This window comes from Lathyrus oleraceus, chromosome 3 (assembly GCF_024323335.1).
Source record: "Lathyrus oleraceus cultivar Zhongwan6 chromosome 3, CAAS_Psat_ZW6_1.0, whole genome shotgun sequence".
NCBI classification, from domain to species: Eukaryota; Viridiplantae; Streptophyta; class Magnoliopsida; order Fabales; family Fabaceae; genus Lathyrus; species Lathyrus oleraceus.
In genome coordinates, this window is record NC_066581.1 from 73,489,232 (window position 1) to 73,508,967 (window position 19,736).

Genomic DNA, 19,736 nt, shown 5'->3' on the forward strand with positions numbered 1-19,736 from the left:
CTTGCCAACCATACATGGGATTTTCAAGTTCTTGGACTTTTTGGAAAGGTGGGAACAAGATCTACAACTTTCATGTTGAACAAATTTTCATTTGAAGCTTCCTTGGACACGTGGTCTTGAGGTCAAAAACTTTCCATTTTTGGAAACTTCCATTACAAGTCACTTTCTATTTTTGGCAGTTTTTGTTCTGACTTGATTTTCTCCATTCTTGAGCTTTGACATGTCAAATAACACTTGTTTCAACATGAATGAAGTGTATCCAACTCATTTCCACCTCTAAATCCATAAAATCATGTACAGTTGACCACAGTTGACTTTTTCAACTGATAGATGAATCTGGCAATGCATTGGTCAGTCTGAGCTCCAATTCTCTGATGAAATGGCTCAAGGGTGAAACCCTAGCCTCAATTAGCTCAATAAAACTATGGGATGATCCCCATATACATCATAGACCCCATCTCCTGATCATGCCCTGATTGGCCCAATGCAACTGATTAGGGTTGACCAGTGGTCAAAACCCTAATCTCAAGGTATCTGACCAATCTTCTTGAATCTTCTGGATAATACAAGACCATGATGATGATGATGATGTATCACTTCAACCAAGATGAAGACCAATCCCCTTGAGAATCATGAAACCCTAATTTGGACCTCCACATCCTCAGATGATTAATGACCAGTCCAATGAAACCCCAGCTTGCACATGACCTCCTATCTTCTAATCAAGACTAAGGAGGATGGCTTGCACAATGTGATCACATGATATGCAATATGCAATGCCTAATGACCTAAAAATGATATGCAATATGTTATGCTAGTCCCAAGAGAGGAGGGCAAATTTTGAGGTGTTACAGCGAGCATTCGCTTCCACTTCGCTAAGCGAACCCGTAGCGAATCTTCGCTGGGTCCTTGCTAAGCGAAGCAGTAGCGACCATGACAGCAGTTGGTTTTTCTGTTTTGATCTCTAATCTGTTTTGTGGTTGTGTGCTGTTTCTTTTCTATGATTTTACAGATGGCATCCAGGTCAAGCTCTGCAAAAAAGAGAAAGGTCGGGAGAACTTCCCGCACTGTGCCAATACAATTTGACACAGATAAGTTCGTTGGGCCAAAGCAAGCCGCACGTTATGTGGCTTTGGAAAAAAGGAAAATTTTACCTGAAAAGAGGTTTGTGATCAACGAACAAGGCGAGTATAGGACTTTTGCAGGGTTGATTCATAGCAAGAAATGGGACCGATTGATCTCTCCACTTGAAAGCTATGACATCGAGATAGTGTGTGAGTTCTATGCGAACGCACTGCCAAATGACGACGAGCCTTTCACTTGGACTACTAGAGTGCTAGGACGTCAGGTCGCTTTCGATAGGGATGCTATCAACCGTGTGCTGGGTGAACCGCTCTATCTGGGAGCTAATGAGAGGGACACATACCACAGGGATCTGAGGCTCCACAGGGACACTGATTATATTTCTGCAGCCCTGTTGTTTGAGGGAAAGTCAGTTGAGGTGAACCCATCTGGGGTTCCTATGAGGTACCATAGGGAGGATATGATTCCCTTGGCTCAGCTGATCCTAATGCTGGTTCTGACCAATATTAAACCCAAGTCCCACATGTCGATCGTGCCGATCCCAGTGGCACACTTGGTCCACTGCATTCTCACTAATATTCAGATCGATGTGGCGAGAATCATTGCTATTGAGATGAAGTCCGTGGTTGAGAGCGGGATGAAGTCGGGGGCACGAGTTAGCTGCCCCCTTGCTTTTCCTTGTCTCATCATGGCTTTGTGCCAACAGTCGAGGGTGAAGCTACCCTCCCGCAGTCAAGTGAGGATTCCGTCAGCCATCGACGATAGATATGTGGCCAAGTACAGTAAGCCAAAGAACTTCAGGAGTAGTACAGGTGCTGGTGATACCAGGGCTGCTGATGGTCCTGGTACTTTTTCTCAGGGATTTGATCCTTTCCAGCAAGCTGTCTGCAATTATAATTGGGATTGGATGGCGGCGACTCAGCGCGCCATGATTGATATTCACGATTCTATGCAGTTGTTACAGTTGCAGGTACGCGACCCTTCTGGAGAGCATCCTCTGATGACGCGTGAGCAGTTCTTGCAACATGCTGGCTGGCCTGAGGACATGCCTGTTTTCGGAGAAGGGGCGGGTGCTGGTGCTTCTGGTGCTTCTGGTTCTGGTGGTGTTGATGATGCTGCTGATGATGATGTTAGTGATGATGGTTCCGGTTCTGAGGCCGGTAGTGAAGAGGGTTCTGAGTCCTATGAGGACTAAGTTTGTCTTTTTTTATGTTATGTTTTATTTTCTTTTATTTTCAGATATTTGGTAGTTGGTTATGTACTTTTTGGGGTGTTTTGTCCCCCACGCACATTTTTAACATTTTGAAGTAATAATTATTATTTATGTTTTAAATTATTGTGTTTGGTTTGAATTTCTTTTGTTTAATAAATTTTGTTGTTGTTGTGGATCAAACCTTCTAGATTGGTTGCTCCTCAAAGAAGTATCCAATGAAGGTGCATCCGAGCTTGGATGGCGATGATAAAAATAAACAAGCGAATAATGCTAAGGTACATGGTTACCTCCGGTTAGAATTTTAGAATGCATTAATAACTTTACTCTTTTCATAAGTAAATATTGTTCTTTTTGCAACATAATTGAATGAATGATTCACATAGGACTTAGAACCATAAATTGTGAGGAAACCTCCATTGTACACTAAAATGCTGGATTCTAATAAACTGTGTCGATTCATTTGATTCATGCTTTGTCTTTTATTATTGTGAATTTGTGGAAGCAATTAGAAATGATCAAGGCACTTGTTTTCTTTCGAGCACAACCAGTTCCAAATACAACTTACCTGTGAGCAGAGAGTATTCATGAACCCCTTTGAGCTTAAACAGTTGAATCTCTGCTTGAAATAAGGCGAGATGCCAAAATCTTTTTTCTTGAAACCCTGGAATTTTTTGATAATTATTCTTTTATCGTAAAAAGTCAAGAGCATTCACTTGGGGTGAGTAAAAGATAAGTTGGGGAGAACGAAAATGAGAATCGGTAGGTGCCACAACTCTTGAATAACCGAGCAAGCATTGAAAAAAATAATTAGAAAAGAGAAACATTTGTTTTGTGAATACGATGTAGAAAAAGAAAAAAAATAGAGAAAATGAAAATAAATGCTTGCTTGGAAGAAAAATAGTGAAAAACAAAAATTGAGTTGTGAAATAAGAGTTGTGAAGGTTTCAAATGAGAAACAAGTGGAACGAAGTTGAGATGTGTGAATAGCTTGTACAGTGAATGTCTCTTTTGCGTCGGCAAGTTCGTTTTCAATGGCCTTAGATATGACCCTTGTTTGTAAACCTAACCAAGCTACAACCGGAAAAGACCTTAGTGATCTTCGTGCTTCCGCATTTCCATTTATAATTGTTAGACATTGTATGAATTGAAGTGACTTTTGCATTGTTTGTTGGAGAGTGAAATTGTCCCCGCGGTTGCAAACGCGTAATTTCTTCAATCCTTATTCGAAGAGGAGAGATAGGGTGATTCATTCAGGATAACATTGTTGTGGATTGATACATGTTTTGCATTGCTATAAGGTTTTAGTTCTTGTGTATTGTGTTATTCTAACCATTGGGAACTTGTGTCTAGTTGATTCTCTTGTGTTTGAGCCGTTTTATCCGATTTCGGAGAAATCTTTTTCTCTAAGCAAATCCTCTTGTCCCTCAAGAGGCATACTTTGCTTGAGGGCAAGCAAGAATCTAAATGGGGAGAGTTGTTAGATGCCAAAGTGTGTTTACTTGAGCTATCAAATATGGGCATCTTTCACTCCTTTTTGTCGAAAAAGTGTTCGAAACCGCCCTTGCTTTTGATGATTTGCAATACAATGTGAAATGATCTTGGTACCTTTAAATTGTGTGTTATTGTGCAGGAATTAGGCATGAAAGAGTAGAAAACTAAGGCACAAGAAAGATGGCAAAGGAACTAAGAAAGAAAGCAAACATCAGCAAACTCTCTAGGCGAGTGAGGTAGTGAATCCTTCGCTAGGCGAGCAGGCAGCGAGATGCCATCGAACACTCCCAGAATTTTACAGTAGCAAATTGATCAAAACTCGCGGTGGCGAGGGAAGTAGCGAACACTTCCAGTGGCAAATTCTTCAACATTCGTTAGGCGTGCATCCAACGAGCAATTTCAGTAGCAAAACATCAAACCTCGCTGGAGCGAAGGTGTGAAGCGTGGGCTTCGCCTAGCGAACAGATGCAAGCAGGACTTGGATGATTTATCTGGGCGCAGGCTCTTCTGGTGGCTTATTTTGGGGCTCGCTAGGCGAACCCTTCTGCTCGCCTAGCGAGTATGACAACTCAGTAACCAGTACTATAAGTAGCATGGGCTACTTTTTGGAAAGGACACTTAGATATTTTTTAGCATTTTTTCATCTTCATTTTTCTTGGGATCATACTTTGTAACCTAAAAACCCATTTTTCTCATTTTGCTTCTTCTCTTAACAATATTTCACAAAAAGAAGGTGGATTCCCATCCAATCTCGATTCTTCGACTCGGATGTTGATCAACCTTCGACCGAAACTTGTTGACCAGGCTACCATGAAAATGAGTAGCTAAGTCCTTCATTTTGTCAAGGTTAGATGTAGATGATCATAAGCTTTGTATGTATATGGGATGATCTTCATTTGTAAACTCTTTGATGATGAATATATGGTGAAAACTTTGTTTTATTGATAACTCTTTATGTTGGTTTATTATTGAAAGGTGTTTTCCAACTCTTGACCTAGGTTTTCATCCATCCTTGTTCTTTAGCTAGAGATAGTAATGAATGAGTTTGTTCACTAAAAAGGTTAAACCTAAAAGTTGTCATTTTGATAGATTGTGTGAGAGATCAACAATGGATCAAAATGGGAAAACCCATAATGTGTGTTAGAGATAAACACATTGGGAGGACTTTGTGAATGTGTTTAACATCTAATGGAGTTTATGAGTTTGTTTGATCGAACATATGCATGCAAAGTGATCGTCGAACCCTAACTTTGACAATCTTTCTCATATCGAAAAACCAAAACTTTTACCGCAATTTCTTACTTTTTATGCAAGCTACCGTAACCAAACTAAAACCCCCTTGTTACTATAAGTTAAGAACTTAACAACTGTCGAACGGCGGCAATATCACATAATCCTTGTGGAGACGATAACAAACCCCGATACTCTAACCCTGTATTCAACACATGCCTAGCGAACAATAAGCCTCATACTGTCTTATACGATGGCCCTAAGAGGAAAAAATAAATTTCCTTTTGGACAGGATGTCAGGACATTATTCCTAACATCGTGAACATTAGTAACCCCTTTATAACAAATGTGCTCCCCCTGAGTATCACGACCAGGGGCTGAGTTACCCCAAGGGTTACTCCCCCTCCATACAAGCACAAGCTCCCCCTCAAGGAGAAAGAGGTACTAAGAAGAAGAACACACAACAAGCAACAACACCACACCACACCATACCTACTCCCCCTTTTTAGTCATAAAGTTGACAAAAATCACACTAACCAAAGCAACAATGTTAGCAAAACATAGTCAAAAGAGTTTACAAACCAGCCATGACCAATAGCACTTTTAAAGTGCACAAAGAATTATCCAGGGCACAACCCTCAAAATAAACATGAGAATACACACAAAAAACTAGATCTTAAATCCCTGTCACTCTTGGTAGCATCTTCGTCATCAATAACATCAGACCCATCTTCATTTTCCTATTCTTCATTTATTCCATCACCTTTCAAACCTTCTTCTTCTTCAGACATGGCCTTAATCAATATTTCAATCTTGCTTTTCCTTTTAATATAACTGTTTATAGTTTCATCCAAGGTCTTGCAGGTATCTTTTAGCTCAGTTAGGATGCATGTTCTGTTAGTAGGCCTGGAAGGTGTCTGTCTAGATGTCATGACAATGTCTGGGACATGTTTCCTAGTGAACAACCTATAATGCAATAAGAGGGGAGGGTCCCTTTTGCATGTATCGTCAGAGTTGATTAAGACACCAGGGTGTTGACTCTGAATAACCCCACAAATCAATGATGGAAAAGCTATTGGCATTTTCACAGCATAAGAGGCAGCGTGCTTCATAGTTTGATAAAAAACATAGGATCCAAAATCAAAATTTGACTTGGTTCCAACAATATAAATAAACTTACCTAGCCCAGTATCTATATCAGAGGTATGATTGGTTGGAACCCAATTTGCAGCTCCAATCCTGTGGAGGACAGCATATTTGACACTCAAGGCACTAGCAGATAGTTTCTGTTTCCATGGCCATTCCTTCACTTGCTTAGTAGTAATCTCTCTGTAGATGACATTGTCATAGACTTCAACTACAACTTGTTCTTCTTCATTCCTTCCCAAGAACCTGTTGATTATTTTAGGAGAAAAATTCACACATCTTCCTCTGACATACACTTTTCTAAACTCCTTGCTCCTCTTGGATATGTTCACAATAAATTCCTTGACAAGCATTTCATAGCACTTTCCAAAACCAGTTACAGTTTTCATTAATCTAGCCTCTTGAATCAGACTCATCACCTTTTTATATTCAAAAGCATCTTTCCCCAATTCCCTTTCCAGTGATAATCTTCTTTGATAAACAAATTTCCATTTTTCAACATTCTCCATATAATAAAATGAAATGTTGTCAATTGGAACTTCAGGAATATTAGTTGGTATCCTCTTCCCAGAGGCCTGCTTTCTGGAAGTAGAGACGATGTTTTGAGCATTGTGTTCGACATCATGATCAGATGCACTAGACTCAGAGGGAACTTCCTTCCTTTTTAGGGATTTCTTCTTGGATATAGGACTAACCACCTTGCTCCATCTTTTTGTGAGATGAACACTTGCTTTGTTCCTGACAAATTTGAAGGGTGTGATAAGGATTCAACAGCTTGGCCTTTCCTGTTTTTCAACCTTTTAGTTATACCAGGAGCCAGTCTTTTCCCGATAGGAACATCATCAAAGTCCAGTTCCTCAACATTTATTATGTCAGTGGGTGATCATTTTTCTCAATAGGGTTTTTATCTTAGTTACCCAGATCATCAGTCATTTCTCCAGACCTTTCTTTGTCTTGCGATTTCTCAGGAGACTAAGTATGTGCATTCACATCATATTTATCCCTAGGGTTCTCAATATTATTATCAGGTTGGGACAAGGATGTGGAGACATCCGACACGACATTAGTCTTGGGGTCAATTCCCAACACCTGAGAGATCAAAACACAAATATTCTTATCAATTTCATCTCTGCAAAGATCATGTTGGATTTACTCAAGGTAGTTACAGATCTAGGTCTATTGATGGTTTCAGAGGCTTCAACATCTTCCATAACATTTGTCACAACTGGATAATCTTTAGACACATTAACATTAGGTTCAATGCTGATGGGATCAAGATATAGACTAGTCATAGACTGGGGTTTCTTCACTACAGTAGGGGGTTCAGGAGCATTCATATTTCTTGTAGTCATGGAAGGAGTAGAAGAGGTACTTACTTTAGATGGCTTAACTTTCCTTGAAGATGAAGTTCTAGCCTTTCTTGTAGGAGTTTAATGGACATGGACGATCGAGAGGGGAACAACATCAGTAATGACATTTGAGAGATCTATCTCAGTGCCAATATTTTTAGGGTTTGATTGCTCTTTGAAGTGTCTACTTAGAGTGGAGACAGAAGGTTGTGACATTTTGGAGGTTTTTGGTATGAACTGTAGAGAGAAGATGGAGAGATGAGAGTGTCTGAGAACAAGTTTGAGAGAGAGAATGCATGAGGTAGTGTGAAAGTGGCTAGCGTTGGAAAAATAAGAAAAAGTTGTAATGATAGTACTTGAGTTTTATGTACAATTAAGTGGAGGGAAGATAAAATTTGATTTCTATATCTCCACTTCAGTAATTGTTATAATTCTTCAAGCATGCAGATGCCCAATTCGCCCCTTAACTTTTCAAAGTGATTTGCATCTAAAGCTTTAGTAAAAATATATGTCAGCTGCTTCTCAGTAGTTACATGCTCAAGAGTGACAATTTTATCTTCCACCAGATCCCTAATAAAGTGATGATGGATATCAATATGCTTAGCTCTGCTGTGCTGAATAGGGTTCTTGGAAATATTAATAACACTTACGTTATCACAGTATAATGTCATGACATCTTGCTGGACATTGTATTCTTATAGCATTTGTTTCATCCAAATTAATTGAAAGCAACTAATTTTTGCTGCAATATATTCAGCCTCTGCCGTAGATAAGGACACACTATTTTTCTTCTTACTGAACCAGGATATAAGATTATTTCCCAAGAAGAAACATCCTCCAGAAGTGCTTTTTCTATCATCAGCATTTCTTGCCCAATCTGCATCACAGTATCCTATAAGCAAGGAGTTTGCATTATGAGAATACAACATTCCATATTCACTAGTTCCATTGATATACTTTGGAATCCTTTTCGCTCGAGTAATATGACTCATTTTGGGTTCAGATTAATATCTAGCACAAACTCCTACAATAAATGTAATGTCATGTCTGATAGATGTAAGACAAAACAAACTACCAATCATACTTCTGTATAGACTTCGATCCACATTTACACATTTTTCATCTTTAGTTAGTTTCAAATGAGTTGGTACATGTTTCCTTTTATGGCTAGCATTTTCCATGTCAAACTTCTTCACTATATTATTTGCATATTTACTTTGAGAGATGAAGATAGTGTCATCCATTTGTTTGACTTGGAGCCCAAGAAAGTATGTCAGTTCACCAACAAGACTCATTTCAAACATAAATTGCATCTGCCTGACAAAATGTTGTACCATCTGGTTCGACATCCCTTTGAACACAATGTCATCAACATATATTTGAGTTATCATGAGTTTACCATGCTCTTCTTTAACAAACAAAGTTTTGTATGTTCCTCCTTTCCTGTATCCACTATTAACAAGGTACTACTCAGTGAGTATTTCATACCAAACCCTAGGTGCTTGCTTTAATCCATAAAGAGTTTTCCTTAGTTTGCAAACATGATATGGAAAGTTGGGATCTTTGAACCCCTTGGGTTATTCAACATAGACTTTTTCATTCAAGTACCCATTTAAAAAGGCATTTTTTACAACCATTTGAAATAATTTGAATTTAAGTAAACAAGCCACTCCTAGCAGTAGTCTTATTGACTCAAGGAGAGCAACATGGGAAAAGGTCTTATCAAAATCGACCCCTTCAATTTGAGTGTATCCTTGAGCAACAAGTCTGGATTTGTTTCTAGTTACAATCCTTTTTTCGATTTGTTCTTGTAGGTCCACTTTGTGTCAATAACATTCATTCCTTTAGGCCTAGGAACTACGTCCCATACTTCATTTCTTATAAACTGGTCTAATTCCTCTTGCATAACATTGATTCAAAATTCATCAGTCAAGACTTCCTTCACATTTTTTGGTTCAAACTTAGAAACAAAGCAAGTATTTGAGATCACATATCTATATCTAGTGGTGACCCATTCATTAAGGTTTCCAATAATGAGATATGTTGGATGATCTTTCTGAATTCTGATGGAGGGACCTTTGTTGACTTAGGGGTTGTCTGGTTCAATGCCTCCTGATTCACTGTCTGACTCAATAACTTCCTCATTTTCAGGTGTGTTAATCTACTGAGATAATGTCCCAACATCTTCCTCAACATCGATCCCTTTTTCTGAGATATTGTCATCCACTACCACATTGATGGATTCCATCGTGACTTTGGTTCTGGAACTAAAAACTCTATAGGCTCTGTTGTTTATAGAGTATCCCAAAAATATACCTTCATCACTCTTGGGATCCATCTTTCTTCTTTGTTCACGGTCAACTAGGATCTAGAATTTGCTTCTAAAAACATGAAAGTGTTTGATAGTGGGCTTCCTTCCTTTCCATAATTCATAAAGAGTAGCTGAGGTATCGGTTCTTAGAGTGGCTCTATTATGAATATAGCAGGCAGTATTCATTGCTTCGGCCCAAAAATGATATGGTAGATGATTGGCATGAAGCATGACTCTATCTGGCTCTTGTAGAGTTATATTCATGCGTTCAACAACTCTGTTTTGCTGAGGGGTGATATGAGAGGAGAACTCATGACCAATACCTTCAGAGGGGTAAAATTTAGCAATTCTGCTATTTTTAAATTCCTTCCCATGGTCACTTTGAATCCTGATAATTTCACTTTCCTTCTCTCTTTGAATCCTTTGACATAGATCTTTGAACACCTCAAATACATTTAATTTTTCTTTAATGAAGTTCACCCAGGTGAATCTTGAAAAATCGTCAACAACTGCATAATCATACATTTTCCCTCCAAGGCTCTCAACCTATATAGGCCCCATTAAGTCCATATGAAGAAGTTCCAGAATTTTTGAAGTCGTCTGATGTTGTAACTTTGGATATGACATATTGGTTTGTGTCGCAACCTGAAAAAGGAGATGCAAAAAAACAACTGGCGGGAAAGAAATGACAGAAGAGTCGCCACCGTGCGTTATTTATCCCAAAGGAGGGAAAGGAAACGCTCGAAGTAAACCTGGAAAAAAAGGAAAGGAAAAGACAAGGTCTCGCAACCAAATCTTGGGTTCGGGAGTCGATTATGCGAAGGGAAGGTATTAGCACCCCTACGCATCCGTAGTACTCTACGGGATCCACTCTTGTGGTTCTTGTCTAAAGGGTGTGGGTATATCTAATGTACTATTTACTAAAAGAGGGGTCAAAAGAAAATGACTCGCACGGATATCGCATCCACTGCATATGTATCTCATCTGAATATGAGAATCAGAGTCTTCGTAGCTCGGCTGCCTATGGGCTAAAGAGGAGTGTGCTCGCTAAGACATCGTGTCTTATGCCTACGTATCTCATCTGGAATGAGAATCAGAGCAAACCGTAGTTCGGCTAACTACGGGTTAAGGGTTGTGTTTTTTAGATGAACGACGTTACTACGCAATCCACCGGATGCTCGACCTTTGGAGACTTACTCGCCTGTAGTAGAAGGAGTTAACGTGTTCTTAGGAGAAAAAAATCAATGAGTTTGTTTGGGTTTTAGGAATGCTCATGCAAAAAAGGAAGTCCTAGACGAAGGAACAATGCTACCTTAATTGACATGCAAACGAGAGACTATACGAAGCCTGGCAATCCTATGGGGAGACGATCACACCATACAAAATAAACATGCATAAAGTAAAATGCCCCCAAGGGGGCTCAAACCTACATAGGTGGGGCTTTAGTCAAGAGGGGTCATATCAACCTCGACAAACAAGCCATGGAATAGGTAATCAAATGGGCTCTTAACCACTGACATTGAACGTCAGGGTGAGCAGATCAAAAGGGTAATGAGGATAAGACCTCATAGCTCTTAACCCTGGACAGGGTGAGCTCATGACAAAAAGTGGGGATTCAGAAAGGTGGAACCCTCTCCACTGACTGACCGGACAAAAGATCTTGGGCTTTTGTTCTGAAGCATTAGCACGTAGTGCGAGCATAAAGGACGACACACTAAATAACGGGGGATTGATTACTAATCCCTTTTATCCGTCAATTGCCTCTTCGTGGAGGTCTTTAGCACTGGTGCCTCCTTTTGGAGGTCTTTGGTCACAAAAGTAAACAAACAAAAGAAAACATTGCCTCCTATCGAGGTCTTCCAGCTAAGAAAGCGGTAAAATGCGGGAAAGATAAAGGGATCAAGAGGTCTACCACACGGATAAAGATCCGAAGTAATAACAGCTAAAGAAATAAGAAACCCAGAGATCTCTCGAGTTGGCACCATCAAAGAAAGCAAGTCAATACAGGTAATCGAAATAAATCTCCAAATGGTATCCCACAAATAAAGTGGAATGCCAAGCAAGCTATCCTTTTAGGAGTCATGTGAGCCCTCACAAAAAACTCAACAAACAGGTTAGAGTGACAAGATGGGGTGCAATCAAGAGTTGCCCCAAATCAAAATGTAACCACATGAATCATGCCATTAAAATTCACAAAAATAGCTCACAAAAAGCAACCAAGTGTAGGAGGCCTAAACCTCTTGTCAAACACATGCATCAAAAGGGTATCAAAATTCAAAGTCAGGGGGCAAGGATCCACACATCAAGGCATGACATACATACTAAAACATGTGCCCACATGCAAAACCTAACGATACCCACTCTCCCAAATTCACCCATAATACCTCATACATTCAGAAATTTCAGGTTGAAAGTATAAAGTATTGGAAATAGGGCATACCTGATTGGGGAGGATCGATTGAAATTGAATTGCACCATTGGCTTTGCAGAACAATCTTAGGGTTTATATGAGAGGGAATTGGTTATTTGCAGATGAGTTCCCTTCAGTCTCTGGAGGTTGCTCTGAATTAGTCAAATGAGAGAGGTCCAAGTCCAAGATTTTTCTGTTATATTTTATTTATTTATTTATTCGTTTTTTTCGTTTTTTATTATTTATTTATTTATTTTTATTTTGATTTTTATTTTTAATTTTCAAAACGCGCGGGCTTCGCCTAGCGAGCATGACAGTTCAAGAAATTCCTCTGAGCGTAGGTGATTCTGGTGGCTTTTCTTAGGACTCGCTAGGCGACCCATTCTGCTCGCCTAGCGAGCATGACAGCTCATGAACAAACTTTTGCTCCTTCAAGATTAATGTTTTGACTGATGAATAAACCCCATTTGAACATGTTGGAAGTATATCAAGCCATTCCCTTGTGTTGACTGATCACCCAGATAGGACCCACAAAGTGTCTTGGATGATATTCAAGCTTCTTGGATCTAATTCCGATTGACATGATGAAATGCAATATGAAATGTTAAATGACCTAAAAATGAATGCATGAATGAGGGGGGCAAATTTTGAGGTATTACAGTTTGCTTCCCAACTTGACACTCACCACAAATTTTAACTTCTTTAATCTTGAGTCTTAAAATACCTATGATGATTGCTTTTAATATAATCTTTTTCATGACCTTTAGATGTATATGTCCAAGTTTCTGGTGCTACAGGTTAACTTCGTCTTCTTTGAATATCAGGCATGTGGAAGTGTAGTTTTTTTCTTTAGATGACCATAAGTAACAATTGTCCTTAGACCCGACTCCCTTCATTAGAACTTCATTTTTCTCATTGGTGACTAGACACTCTGATTTTGTGAAGTTAACTTTAAAACCCTCATCGCACAGTTGACTAATGCTAAAAAATTAGCAGTCAGACCTTTTACCAACATGACATTATTGAGACTTGGGAGTCCTGTACAGGCTAGTCTTCCAACCCCTTTAATTTCACCTTTAGTCGCATCTCCAAAAGTGACATAGCCGGTTGAGTATGACTTGATGTTTTCAAGGAACTTCTTGACACCAGTCATGTGTTTGGAACATCCACTGTCAAAATACCAGTCTTCTCGAGCTAAGTCTCTAAGAGAGGTGTGAGCTATAAGGCTGGTGTTGACAGGCTTGGGTATCCACTATTTATTTTGATTAACCCTGAGTTGTGTTGGATACTTGGGATAGCCATACAATTTGAAACAAAAGGGCTTTATATGACCATATTTTCCATAGTAATGACATCTCCAGTGTAATAACTTGCCTTTAGTTTGGGATTTCTGATGACTGACATGATGTTGAGCCAAAGGTTTAGACATTACAGGTTTAGACTCTCTCCTTGGAAGAACAAAGTTGGTCATAGAGCTTTCTCCTTGGTTGTGCAAAGATTGATTTTTAAAGCCAATCCCTCTCAGATATCCAGCTGCTTTTCCAATTTTCAAAACTTCATCTAACACATCAGATCCCTTGTTTAGCATTCTTACCGTCTTTGTCATGTTGACAAGTTTGGAAGTCAACGATATCACCTTATTTTGGAGATTAGGGATGGTGAATTGAAATCCTTCTTTTTCAGCCTGCATTTGAGATATAATTTTCTTTTGTTTTTCTCCCAGCTAGCATACTTCTTCACTTCTGATGCAAAGTTCTCTGTAGGGTACAACCAGTTCCTCATATGATGATTCTTCATCACATGAATGTTCATCATATTCATATCTTCCAGTTAGAGCAACAACATGTTTATCAGCTTCATCCTCAAGTTCACTTTCAGAGTTATCCTCATCAGACCAAGAGACAGACAACCCCTTTTTTGTTTCTTGAGATATGTAGGACATTCATCTCTAATGTGTCCAAATCCTTCACACCCATGACACTAAATCCCTTTACCTTGATTTGATCTCTCTTCAGTTCTTGTTCTTCTCTAGAAATCATTATTATTCCTGATGTCGAAAGGGATGTTCTTGACATTTAGTCTTGACTTCCTGTCAATTCTCTTTAGAACCTTGTTGAATTGTCTTCCTAGAAGAACTATAGCATTGGTCATTCCTTCATCAATATCCAAGTCACATTGGTTTTGTTCATCCTTAGTGTTGGATACAAATGATATACTCTTGGTTTTCTTTTCAAATCTGTCACTAATACCCAATTCAAAGGGTTGAAGAGACCTAATAAGTTCATCTACTCTCATGGTGCTGATGTCATGAGCTTCCTCAATAGTTGTGACCTTCATGTCAAATTTCTTAGGTACAGACCTGAGAAATTTTCTCACCAATTTTTCTTCTGACATCTTTTCTCCCAAGGCACTAGATGAAATAGCTATTTCAAGAATACTCATGTGAAAATCATGAATATTCTCATCATCTTTCATCTTTAGATTCTCAAATCTGGTAGTGAGAAGTTGGAGTCTAGACATTTTCACTTTGGATGTGCCTTCATGAGTAGTTCTGAGGATCTCCTAAGCTTATTTAGCTATAGTACAAGTATTTATCAACCTGAATATATCTTTGTCAACCCCATTGAATAGGGAATTCAAGGCTTTGGAATTTCCAAGAGGCAATACATCTTCTTCCATAGACTAGTCCTCTTCAGGTTTCAGTTCAGTAGTAGCCTTCCCATCTTTGTCATTCACAATAGGATATTCTCATCCTTTAATGACAACTTTCCATGTCTTGTTATCCATGGATTTTAAGAAGGCCACCATCCTTGCATTCCAATAGTCATAGTCGGATCCATCTAAGATGGGAGTTTGTTGATAAATCCTCCTTCCTTGTCCATGGAGCCATAAAGTATCTTCCTTGGATCTCACCTAGAAACAGAGCAGGATGCCAGCTCTGATACCCATTGAAATTCTGACTAGCAGATCCCTGATGTCGTAAGCGATATCGCAACCTTAGGGTCAACATATTATCACACCATAAACAATAACATGATTAAAATAATAGTATGACAATAAACAACATAATTAATTGTTAACTGTAATACCCCGTATTTTCTTAAATACCCAAATTCCTGTTAATTGAGATCAATTAAGTTCCTATGTGCTCTAAAAGTTGTCAATTAGGATAAATAGAGTAAATAGTGAGTTCATACCGACTTAATTAATATTAATTGGGACTGACCTTTTATTAATTGAGACATTTTGGTAACACTAATAATGGGTCAATAGCTCTGGTAGAACAAATGTTATGGTTAGTACCGCTTAAGATATTTGTTTCTACCATTTACTAACCACACATTTCTCATGGCCACTTGCAACTAGTCTTGGACTCACTCACCATCACATGTTATTATCATATACCACCTACCATAAGCCACTTCATTTCTCAATGTATCAGAAAGGTTAGTGGAGTAAAGAAGAAGCTTAAGAGAAGAAGATAAAACAATCTAGTAGAGAAGAAGAAGAAGAATAAAAGCTTGGAAAGATCAAGAGCTTGGAACCATCACCATCATCTTCATCCTCATCTCATCTTCAACAACTTCTCCTCTTCCATTCTTGAGGTGGGTTCTAGTTAGAAACCCTAGGGTTTCTAGAGATTAGGGTTGTAGAATCATATATGAATCATGAAAAGTCCATGCTATATGATGAATATCTCTCTTGCTTTTATTGATTTCCATGAACATGTGCTTTGATGTGTTCTTATGATTATTGTGATTACATGAATTATTGTGGTTGTGGGTAAATGATTGGTTGTGGTTATGACCTTGAAATCCTTGTGGTTATGAACTTGGAATCCTTGTTATATATATGTATATGAGCATGTAGTGTGATGGGTTTGTTGGAAGAAGGAGTGGGTGTTTTGTTGGAAATGGATTAACATAGGAAATGGTGTTCGGTGAAGTGAAAAAGTGAAAATATGTGAGGACCAATCGATTGGTCCCTGCAACCAATCAATTGCACAACCCTTTTGTTTTGCAGAAAATGAAATTTTAGCAGGACCAATCGATTGACAGTGTATTACAATCGATTGCATAAACTTTCTGTTTTGGAACAGTTAAAAATTTTAGTGAGACAATCGATTGACACTGAGGATCAATCGATTAATCTTTTGCAAACTTTGAAAAACAGAAATGTGAGAGGAACCAATCGATTGAGCTTCCCCAACCAATCAATTGACTTATGTTAAAAACTTCAAAATCCATTTCTTAAGTGTTTCTAAGTGCATTCTTCCAACCATTAATCAATTGTGATGCTATGCTTGTGTTGAATACACGCTAATGGTGAAAATTAAATGATGAATCTAGTAAGTTAACCTAAGATTGGTATTAGGCCATGAGTTAGGTTTATAACTTAGACAACATGAGAAGATGATATTCATTCGTATGACACTTATGTGGAGGTCGTGGACGAATGGTTGTTGTGATTGAGAATGAGACGCATTGTATGGAACATGCAATGTTATTGTTTGTGTATTCTAGTGAATGAAGTCACTTGTGATTGATGGATCTTGTTATGGTTTGTGGAACCGATCATGTATTCAGAATGTGTGATTTTCTGTGATGGTGCACATTTCTATTTGGTATGCTTAGATGAGTAAGCATTGGGATGTGAGACCGATGATTCATGCCTCAATTGGGTTTGAGTTCCAAACACGGAGGACGTGGGGGAAAGGTGGACACTTAAGTGGGTTAGATTCCCATACGGTGAAAGAGACCCTAAGTGGGTTAGATTCCCATACGGGTGACGGTCGTTTGAACTGGGGATTAAGCCTCATAGAGGACCCGATATCCACCGCGAAATTAGAATCATACGAACATGCATGAACCTGGCCTAGCTTAGACGTAAGCCCGTTCGAGAATTGATGTTTCGTGATATGAATAATGATCGTGGTTGAGTTGTGAGAACTCAGGCGCATGTTGCCATACATTGCGAGTTAGTTTCCCCATTGCTTAAGTCTTCGTTCCCTTGTTGACTTGAGTTGAATATTGATTAGAAAACCCTGTAGAGCCGAGTGAACCCATAAGATAGGGAACCCGCTGAGATTATTATCTCACCCCATGTTGTTGATTATTTTTTAGGTGGTTCTGAGCAGGCGAAGGGTAAGGACAAGATAGAGTGATGTCTTGCTTACTTGATAACTAGATGGCTTTTCCGCTGTGTAGATATTTTTGGGATCATTGTTTAATGGTCTAGATCCTTGTAGTTTTCTTTTGGGCACTTTTGTGTATATTTTGTGCCATGTTATGTTTCTTTTGGGCATGTATGTATATGTAAACCGTGCCGCTAGGTGCTTTTGTATTTCAGTACCAGAATTACACTATGTATAATATGTATTCTAGACATATATTATGTATGGGTGTTACAGTTGGTATCAGAGCAGGTCGTATCCTCAACCTAGCCATGAAATATTATAAGTATTTATTTTTGTCTCATATGTGGGTTGTCATCATTGTCCTTGATGTTATATTCATAGTATTGAGCCTGATCAACTTAATCCTATTTGTATGACATTCAGGATCATGGCTGATAGACACAGAGGTCGTGGTAGACCCAGAACCCAGAATTTAGACTATGAACCGCCAAGTGGTAGTGAAGGTTTTCAATGGCCTTAGCTTGTGCAACAGATGTAACAGCAACAAAACCAGTTCATGCAACAGATGATGCAGTAATGGAATGGTGGTTTGCATCCTCAAGGGGTTCCACAAGAAGCTGCAGGTGGTAGTTTCCGAGAATTCTTCTGCATGAATCCTCCTGAATTCCATGGTGGGTTGAATCCTGTGAAGGCTCAGGAGTGGATAACCAGCATGGAAAGGATTTTTCAGATAGTGCATTGTAGTGAAGAGAATAAGGTTGTGTTTACTTCTCACATGATGAAGGGTCCAACTGTGAGATGGTGGGAGAGTGCTTCGACTCTTATGACCAATCAAGGAGTACCTAGGGATTGGGAGCATTTTAAGACTATTTTCCTGGATAAGTATTTTCCTAGTTCTTTGAGGACTCAAAAATACTTTTGAGTTTCAACAGCTTAGACAGGGTACTATGATAGTAGTTGCGTATGCTGAGAAGTTCGAAGATATGGTTGCTTATTCTAGACAGGCCGCGTACGCACATGATGAGAGATGGAAGATTGATCAGTTTCTTTTTGGTCTAAGGGGTGAAATTTCTCATAGTGTTTCACAAAGGGAATTCACTACTTATGCTAAATTGTTAAGGCAATGTTATGTGGCTGAGAACAGTTTGAGGAAAGTTCAAGAAGAAAGGGATCAATATAGGAGTGGATAGAGAGACCAAGGAAGGCCAGGTAGCCAGTTTATGCCTAGATCTCAGGATTTCAAAGGAAAACAGGTGCAACAAGCAAGACCTAACCATCCACCTCAATGTCAAGTGTGTAAGAAGTCTCATTTTGGAAGATATGCTGGAAGTAGAGTTAGGTGTTTTACTTGTCAGAGGGAGGGGTACATGTCAAGGGAATGTCCTCAGAATAAGAATCAGATGCAGGGGAGGAGCACTGTCTGAGTTTATACTTTGGATGCAAGGAAGGCTAAGAGAAATAATGCCTTAATTGTTGGTACGTGTCTCGTCAATAATCATCCTTGTTTTGTATTGTTTGATTGTGGGGTGACACACTCTTTTGTATCAATTCAGTGCATGAAGCGTCTTGGCTTACAAGCAATTCCCTTGTCTCCTCCTATGGTGGTTACTACCGCCATGGATGATGTGATTGAGACATCGTCGATTTGTGTAAATTGTTCGCTCTCAGTGAATGGTAGAATTTTCCAGATTGATCTCATTTGTTTACCACTTAAGAAGGTTGATGTGGTTTTGGGGATGGATTGGCTTTCCGCCAATTCGGTGTTTATTGGATGCGAAGAGAAGTTGATTATCACTCCATCTAGTGAAGCTACTCCAAAGGATGTATTAACTACTATCTTGGAAGGTAAGGTTGGTATGGTTAATTTCTTATTTGAGAAGAAAAAGTCAGTTCTCTTGGTACTTACTAAGGAATCTAGCGATAATCTGAGTGTTACACAAATACCTGTCGTTTGTGAATTTCTGGAAGTTTTCCCTGAGGATGTCACCTCTCTTCCTCCTGAAAGGGAAGTGGAATTCTCTATTGATATGATACCTAGGACGACTCCAATCTCCGTTTCTCCGTATCGCATGGTGCCACTCGAGTTGAGAGAGTTGGAGAATCAATTGGAAGAGTTGTTAACCAAGTATTTCATCCGACCTAGTGTCTCACCATGGGGAGCTCCAATGTTATTAGTAAAGAAGAAGGACGATAGTATGAGGTTCTGTATTGACTATCACCAGTTGAATAAAGTTACCATTAAGAACAAGTATCCTCTTCCAAGGATAAACAATTTGTTAGATCAATTGAAAGGAGCCTGTGTGTTATCGAAGATTGATTTACAATCGGGCTATCATCAAATAAGGGTTAAGAGTTCGGATGTACCA

At 39.0% G+C, this 19,736-nt stretch overlaps 2 protein-coding genes across 2 annotated transcripts; one reads left to right on the forward strand and one right to left on the reverse strand.

Annotated features, from left to right (window-relative positions):
• Positions 1-5,757: 5,757 nt before the first annotated feature.
• Positions 5,758-6,672, reverse strand: LOC127129746 (uncharacterized). The gene has a single exon (XM_051058869.1). The coding sequence runs from the start codon at positions 6,670-6,672 to the stop codon at positions 5,758-5,760; it is 915 nt and encodes a 304-aa protein (XP_050914826.1).
• An 11,125-nt stretch (positions 6,673-17,797) lies between these two features.
• Positions 17,798-18,560, forward strand: LOC127129747 (uncharacterized). The gene is made up of 3 exons (XM_051058871.1): positions 17,798-17,873; positions 17,973-18,163; positions 18,303-18,560. The coding sequence occupies exons 1-3, from the start codon at positions 17,798-17,800 to the stop codon at positions 18,558-18,560; spliced, it is 525 nt and encodes a 174-aa protein (XP_050914828.1).
• The last annotated feature ends 1,176 nt before the right edge of the window (positions 18,561-19,736 follow it).